Source organism: Cyphomyrmex costatus, unplaced genomic scaffold (assembly GCF_001594065.2).
Source record: "Cyphomyrmex costatus isolate MS0001 unplaced genomic scaffold, Ccosl1.0 scaffold1559, whole genome shotgun sequence".
In the NCBI taxonomy this organism is placed as follows: Eukaryota; Metazoa; Arthropoda; class Insecta; order Hymenoptera; family Formicidae; genus Cyphomyrmex; species Cyphomyrmex costatus.
The window spans coordinates 30,260-39,114 of NW_017275565.1; the positions used below are offsets into that span (position 1 = coordinate 30,260).

An 8,855-nucleotide genomic window follows, 5' to 3' on the forward strand; every position below is an offset into this window, starting at 1 on the left:
CAACGAAATACGCGATTGATGAATCCAGATTGATTAGAAAAGAAAAGGGTGTTTTTGTCCCTCGAGATCAATATAATTTTGGTCATCCAGTTCGTGAAGAAGATGTTCAAATAGTGCAACAGTATTATTTGAATGATGATTTCGATTGTTCTCGACAAAGCCCTAACAAAAACGACGTCATTAGTGTTTACGAAAATGGTGAAAAAGTTAAAAAAAAAGTAAGCGATTTTTAACGCGCAGCATAAGGGAAATTTTTTATCTTTTTAAAGAACAACACCCTGAATCAAAAATAGGTCAAACTAAATTTTACTCTTTGAGACCAAAATGGGTAATGATTAATGCACCAAACGAAATATGCTTATGCATTTATTGTTCAAATTTCGAACTTTGCGTTCTTACGTTAATAGAAATAAGGAAAGGACGAATTATTGATGTAAAAAATGTCAGTAATGAAATACTATCTTTAATATCATGTACTCCAAGGAACGACAATTGTATTTTTACAAAATGTACTAAATGTCCAGGGGCTGATGGTATTAATATTGCGTCCTTGCATATTGAAAATGATGTGGCGATTGAAGATATTAATTTTGTTATTTAGAATAATGCTGAATTAGAAAAAAGAACCAGTTCAGTTTCGGCATTTCTGGATGAATTGGCTAAGTGGTCCATTAAATCAAATTTGCATATACGTGTGAAAGACATACAACGAAAAGAAGTCATGAAAGTCAAAGAAGAAGTGAGACAATCTTCAAATCAGTTGCTGATACATTTTGATTTCGCGGAAAATTGGTCACAAATAAATAAGCAAAAGATTCAAAGTGCGTACTGGAAAAGTAAACAAATTTCTATATTTACTGCAGTAGCTTATTACGGAAAAGAAGTTAAGAGTTTTGCGGTTATATGTGATGACACCAGTCACGACTCTGCACACGCTATACTAGCAACTGATTCAATAATGAAGACATTAAAAGCAGAATTGTCGAATTTTCATGTGACAGTAATTTTCATATCTGATGGAGCGCCTGCCCATTTTAAAAACCGTTTCCAACTTTTCAACTTTTCGAAATCAGAATTTACGCCAAAATGGCTTTTTACAGCTACTGGTCATGGCAAAGGCGCATGTGATGGCATCGTTAAACATTTTGCAACATTGCATAATTTAAGAATGTCCCTTGCAGCGAGCATTGGCGATGCTAGAACATTTGTTACTGAAGTACAAAAGTACACGACAGCAATTAAAATGCTTAATATTTCATCAGAAGATCTCAAATTATTTCGTAAAGGAAAACTTAAGAAATGGAACAGTGTACCGACTATTAAAGGCATTAGGGACAACCACGTTTGGGAACTTCAGGCACATGAAAATGGAGAGAAAAATTTATATATGGCGCTAACAGCGAAGCAATGTCGTCAGAGAGTCTTCATGAATAAAAAATAAACAAATTTGTTACATGTTTTTATACCATATATAGTTCAAATATTTGTACAATGTTAAAATCTGTGTAAAAGTAATAGTTATAACAATAATACCTTACATCTAATTTGTAGCGTGGCTTGTATCTTTTAAAAATAATAAATAAATAACAAGGGCGATGTAAGAGTCAAAATATAAATTCATTTAATATAATGATAGAAATCAAAGTAATAAAATAAAATAAAAAAGATTTAATTATAAAAACTATAAAAATAAAAATATAATTATGGAAAATTACTTAAAATTACTTAAAATTAATATAAATTAACTTAGCGCTACTAGTTTCGGCTCCAGGATTGAGCCCTCCTCAGACGATAAACAATCATGGACAAAATCACTCGTAAAGATCGCAAAGATACGCTTGTACAGTCTTAATCCACTTCCGTGAGTCTCCATCAGAAAAAACCGACGTCATGATATACATGATTAGAAAGTCGATGTACAATCATAAATCTAAGAGCAATACAAAACTTACTTTATAGGTGTTACAAATTATGTCAAATTCTCTATATGAAAACTCACCAGGAAAAAGAAGATCTCAAATTATTTCGTAAAGGAAAACTTAAGAAATGGAACAGTGTACCGACTATTAAAGGCATTAGGGACAACCACGTTTGGGAACTTCAGGCACATGAAAATGGAGAGAAAAATTTATATATGGCGCTAACAGCGAAGCAATGTCGTCAGAGAGTCTTCATGAATAAAAAATAAACAAATTTGTTACATGTTTTTATACCATATATAGTTCAAATATTTGTACAATGTTAAAATCTGTGTAAAAGTAATAGTTATAACAATAATACCTTACATCTAATTTGTAGCGTGGCATGTATCTTTTATTTTTAATAAAAATTAATATTTTTCGTATGCCCTGAAATATATGATTTGGCAATTTTATATATAAAAGTTAGTAAATCAACGAGAAACCGTGAAAAGAACAATAGTACTTACAACTTGACGAAAAGTAAGTAACATATTTCAAGCAAATTTGAGCAATTTTTGGGAAAGTCGTCCGCCATATTGGATCCGCCATTTTCAATTTCTGAATAGGGATGCCAGATTCGTAATCAGCGGCTCCAAAACCCCCAAGTAACATGTTTGGGAGTGTTTTCACCGATGTAAAATATGCGTGCTTCTAAGGAGTAAGTTGTCACAGAAAAAAAAAATTCCCCCGGTTTTGTAACTGACGGGTACACGAAAATGTTACATGAAATATATTCTACACATTACCACGTATTTGGAAAAAATCAAGAAAAAAAAAACGATGGAATTTTTTAGTAAATCAAATTTTACGTTTTACCGAAAAATAGCCGCCATTTTGTTAATTTTTCAATTTTTTAAAGTTTTTTAGTACAGTTTCCAAGAATATCATATACTTGCCCGATATCAAAAAGAAAAGGTAGAATATTTGCAATAGGTAAGGAAATATGTGAATTTGAAAATTTTTTTCCTTCATTTTTTGACATTTTACGTTTGGAAGGTCGTAAATTCAAATACTCACATCTTTTGAAATACTATGTTTTTCGCAAATCGGTAAAATACGTGTCGGCTTATTTTCCTCGAAGAATATAATATTTCGACGGCGATTAATTTGGTGACATCGACCCAACCAGTCTGCCTGAATCGGGATGGAATCGGCCAACAATAATTTCTCGGCATATAAAGGATGTGGAAATCGGCATCAGCGCAGTCAATGTCCATTTCGCGAAGCAATTTGTCACAATTGTGAAAAGAAAGGCCACATCGCAAAAGTATGTCAATCGGAGAAAAAATAACGATCCATCGAACAGGTAACAGCGACAACATAGTCAACAGCGCAACCAGCTGAACGAGTTGATATAGTATATCAATTAAGTAAAGTCCACGTAATTAACGCAATTAATCCGCTACGTAAGCAAATTCTTAACGTTCTAATTGACGGTTGCAATACACAAATGGAATTGGATACTGGAGCACCTTGCAGTATTATTAGTAAGGGAAAATTACAAGCCATCAAACCAGGATCCATATTGCAAAATACTAATAGGCGATTTGTAAGCTACACAGGTCACCATATTAAATGCATTGGCTCAACTCCTGTTAACGTAACAGTGGGGACAACTACGAAGAAAATGGGTCTTTACGATGTCGATGGTCATTTTGATACTCTTTTTGGACGCGAATGGATTACACAATTCGCTAGAGATATTAATTTCGTCGAGCTATTTACAAACGAGATCCATACGTTGACTACTACCGTACCTTGCCTTTCTACGAAGCAGAAAGAACAAATGGATCATTTATTATCTAATTACCAAGATGTATTTAGCGACATTGCTGGTACACTGAAAGGACCGCCAGCCACAGTGCATCTGAAACCAGAAACATCACCGATATTCGTTCGAGCACGAGAAGTGCCGCTAGCATTACGCGACGCTTATGCGAAAGAAATTGAAGCTAAAATCGCATCAGGTTTTTATGAGAAGGTGCAACATTCGGAATGGGCATCGCCCACACACGTCGTTGTCAAGAAGAATGGGAAGCTGCGTATCACTGGAAATTACAAACCCACCTTGAATCCTCGCATGATTATAGATGAACATCCAATACCAAGGATTGAGCATTTGTTCAGTCAAATGAAGAATGCGAAACTCTTTTGTCATCTGGACATTACCGACGCATACACACATCTACCGGTCGACGAAAAATTTAAAGAAGTTCTAACACTGAATACACCGACCCATGGGTTAATCCGTCCTAAACGAGCAGTTTACGGTGCAGCGAATATTCCCGCGATTTGGCAGCGTAGAATGGAAACAGTCCTCCAAGGTATTCCAAATGTATTTAATTTTTATGACGATGTTTTAATCTTTGCAGATAATTTCGAGAACTTGATGTTAACCTTGGAAACCGCTCTAGAGCGAATGAGATCACACGGTCTTCGACTTAATCGAACTAAATGTACATTTGCCTCATCATCCGTAGAATTCTTAGGTCATAAAATAGACGGTGCAGGCGTGCACAAATCCGATAAACACGTCGAGGCGGTACGGGACGCGCCATTACCTCGTACTCCAGAAGAATTACAACTCTTTTTAGGTAAAGCGACTTATTATAATTCATTTATTCCGGATCTTGCGACTAGAAGTCGTCCACTTCGAGATATGCTTCTCACTACTCCATTTAAATGGACATCAGCAGGCGAAACAGCGTATAAGGATATTAAGAAGGCTCTAATTTCTCCACAAGTTCTAATGTGTTACGATCCTTCACTTCCGTTAGTCCTAGCAACGGACGCTAGCAAAATAGGGTTAGGCGCAGTTCTCTCACACAAATTGAGTAACGGACAAGAACGTCCGATAGCATACGCGAGTCGTACACTTAGTCACACTGAACAACGTTATCCGCAGATAGACAAGGAAGCGTTAGCCATCATCTGGGCCGTACAAAAATTCTTTTACTACTTATACGCGCGACACTTCACTTTGTTCGTAGATAACAAACCGTTAACTCAGATCTTACATCCAGAAAAATCTCTCCCTATTCTTTGTATTAGTCGTATGGCCAATTACGCCGATTATCTTTCACACTTTAATTATACAGTAATATTTAAGCCGTCTAAATTGAATAGTAATGCAGATTATTGTTCTCGCTTGCCGCTATCAACCACGAACAACACAGTCTACAGACTTGAAATTGAAAAAGAGGAAGAAGCAATAGACGATGAATTCGATGAATTTGTTTTATGCCAAATTAGACAACTTCCAGTTCGTGCAGAACATATAGCTGAGGAGACACGCAAGGATCCACATTTGGGCAAGATCGTCAAAATCTTAGAAACTGGCCGAGACCTCCCACGAGCAGGCTACAAAGCCCCTGAAGCCAAGTATTCATTAACTGCTGATTGTTTGCTATTCGAACATCGGGTGGTAATACCAGCCTCGCTACAACCAGCAATATTAAACGACCTGCATACGGCACATGTAGGAATCGTTAAAATGAAGGGCATCGCTCGATCATTTGTATATTGGCCAGGGATTGATGCAGACATCGAGCGGGTTGCAAAATCTTGCGCGGAATGCGCCAAGCACGCTCATGCTCCTCCGAAATCCAGGAACCACCATTGGGAGTATCCTAAGGGGCCATGGGAACGCGTACATATTGATTACGCCGGACCCGTAGCAGGCGTGATGCTGCTTATCATCACAGACGCATATAGCAAATGGCTCGAGGTGAAAGTCACCAACTCTACGACTACTGCAGCGACAATCGCAATCCTAGACGAATTATTTTCAACTTATGGAGTTCCAGTTACCATAGTTTCAGACAACGGTCGCCAGTTTGTTTCCGCTGAGTTCGAAACGTTCTTACAAGTCAGCGGCGTCAAATATCATAAGCTTACAGCGCCGTATCATCCTTCGACAAACGGCCAAGCAGAACGATACGTACAAACCATCAAGAATGCTTTAAATACGATGTCTACTACTCAAGGGACCATACAACGGAACATAAACCAATTTCTGCAACAATACCGTAAGTCTCCACACACGACAACAGGACAGCCTCCTGCTAAACTCTTCTTAGGTCGCAATATACGAACTCGGTTAGACTTGGTCCGACCTGATAGTATGTACACCAAAATGAAGGAGAAACAACTACAGCTTGATCCTTCATCTAGATCATTTAAACCGGGACAAACAATTTATTTCCTCTCGGGTAATCCTCGGATGGATAAATGGATTCCAGGCATAATCGTTACCAGGCTAGGAGATCTTCATTATGAAATAGAATACGCCAGTAAACGATTTAAGCGACATGTAGACCAGATTCGCGCATTCATCAGTAAGGAATCAGAATGTTCAACTGATCGCAATCTAACACAAACTGAAGAAACGCAACCTAGCGTACCCCGACGAGTTCATTTCTATGGAGATAAACCACAAGTCATCCCGAATGAAGCAGTGGGTTCTACGACTCCAAATCCACAGTCAAAGATGGTGAAGTTACCATCGACGCCAGCCCACTCAACAATCAGATCGCAAGAGTCGTCACCAGAACTATTTTTTACACCACCAGTTATACCACGTAGGTCGACTCGATCTCGTCATCCTCCTAATAGATATGTACCAAGTTAATTCTGTTTTGTTTTGTAAGCAGGGAAGAATGTATGAATATGTTTTTCTGTAAATCGTAATCGTAATATTTCGTTTAGCAATAGTTACTTACTTCGTACGAACGCACTTATGTAAAACGCGCTTTATATCTCGATCAATCACGAGCAAGCTTCCGTCGAACACACTCTCTATCGTTCGTAGCTCGTACTTCTGTACCTTCCGTTCCCGCTACTTCTTGTAACGTAACGATCTCGCACACAACAACCGTGCCAAATAAAGTGCTCATTAACATTATTATATTTCTTTGCATTGTCTCACCGAACCTCACACGCTTAACCCACACACATACACAAAAATATATTTTTTTTCCGTTAACGCGATTGCATATTATAAAACAAAATTAAAAAATAAATGTAAAACAGTTACTTTTCGCAGTAATTATAAATCAAAATTATTAAATAAATCTAAAACAGTTACTTTTCGTTGTAATATATTATGCGTGGTGCGATTGTGAGAGGGACAGCGAAAGCTAGACGGAAGCGATTCGAAAATCAACCAAATGTTGCATTGATCCCCTCACCGCTCCGCGGGCAGTCGAAATGTCCCATGACAGTCGAATACACTTTACGTACACATGTTCACTTTGTATTGGCAACTTTAATAATTAATAATCTGTTACTTTTCGTGGTAGTATATTACAATTTAACTCGTGATAGTACTGCGATGGTTTTAAATATACGTCATATCGGTCAGCAGTCGGGAGTATTTAAAACAATAATTTTATTTAATATATATTTAAAAGATGACTGCTCGGTTTATCGGTAAGCCGGGTGAGGGGGGGATATGAAACTCGCGCGCATCCGCCCTTCCACATCAAAACAATCCCCAAGATTGTTTTCACTAACCGTCTAATATTAACTCATCGATTTTCTTTATTACCTTCATTTAAAACAAATTTTTTTTAATAAAGTTTTTTATAATTATATGATAATTTTTCAAAATTTTTCTTTTTAAATATTCGTTGTACCAGTCAGCAGTCGGATTCTTATTTTAATTAATATTCTATAGTCCAGTAGGTCGAAGATGGTGGAGGTGCAAGTGGAAGGTGAGAGAGAACGTTAAAAAGTTGTAATAACGAGAAAAGTGAAATACGGCGAAAGAGAGGAGCGGCGGGGGTGGTTGGTGGGGGAAGGGGAGTGGCGAGTAGAGGAGGTCCGGTGGGTCGAAGATGGTGGAGGTGCGAGTGAAAGGTGAGAGAGGATGTTAAAAGGTTTAAATGGCGGTTTGAAAAATTTTGAATGCGGACAGAGAAGAAGGAGAAGAAGAAGGAGACGTTTCTTAATTTTTCATTAAAATCACCACTCTTTGACCGCTTATATCTCCAGAACGGATTGACCGATTTAAAATTTTTTTGGCTCAAATTACTCGTGGTGATGCCGCCTTTCAGGACATAACGTTTGATTCAAAATTTTTTATATTTTATTAGTTATGCACCACTCAAAAATGAATTTTGGTGTCTCGGGATAAGAGACTTGTAGCGTCTCTCAGTTTTTGAACATGGCCGGAGACCCTACCGCGCCTCCTGAATGGAGAAACGAAAAAAAGATAAGATTGGTTGCTTTTCACGAGGATGGGCGATGGAGGGGCCTATTCTACATTCTCATTTTATATTTTCAGTACTGTATAACATGATCTTGATATATAATTGTAATTTACTAACACAGAAAGTATACTATATAATAGTATTATACATATAATACTAATTAATATACAGGGTGGGCGAGAATAACCGCCAAATACTTCACGGGTGGGTAGAACAGACTATACTGAGTCGAAAAGTCCTGTACCATTTTGGGATTGCAGCAATAGTTAACGAGATATTAATTTTTAAAGATTGGCAAATACGCGCGTCCGTCCGGCCTACCACACCATTGAGTGTACGCCTACAGAACGCCGCGATGGGCGCGCGGGCCGCGGGAAGCGGACGTTTGGGGGCTAGCGGCGGTGTGCGCGGCACGGGCGGCGGAGCGCTTGCCAACCATCCCCACTCTTCGCGCGCTAGCTATCGCGATAGCGAATATTCGGCGCTTCAGAAATTAATATTTTGACTGCGAAAATCGGGAAATGATCGAAATCTTTTTGAGAACTCAATTTAGTTCGCTCTAAAGCGTGTACATGCCCGTGTACATACAGAAAAATATTATAAATATGAATTGTTTTAAATATTTATTTAAGTGTATTTTAATTGTACCGATAACGTTCATTAATAAGTTAGAGCGGACTAA

The 8,855-nt window shown here is 37.8% G+C and overlaps 1 protein-coding gene across 1 annotated transcript in view; it reads left to right on the forward strand.

Annotated features, from left to right (window-relative positions):
• The first annotated feature begins 3,411 nt into the window (after nt 1–3,411).
• Nucleotides 3,412–8,855, forward strand: part of LOC108783594 (uncharacterized protein K02A2.6-like) — an 11,271-nt gene continuing 5,827 nt past the window's right edge. Inside the window, exon 1 of the mRNA XM_018552195.1 lies at nt 3,412–6,541. Coding sequence (XP_018407697.1) covers nt 3,412–6,541 — 3,130 coding nt within the window. The remainder of the gene's footprint in view (nt 6,542–8,855) is intronic.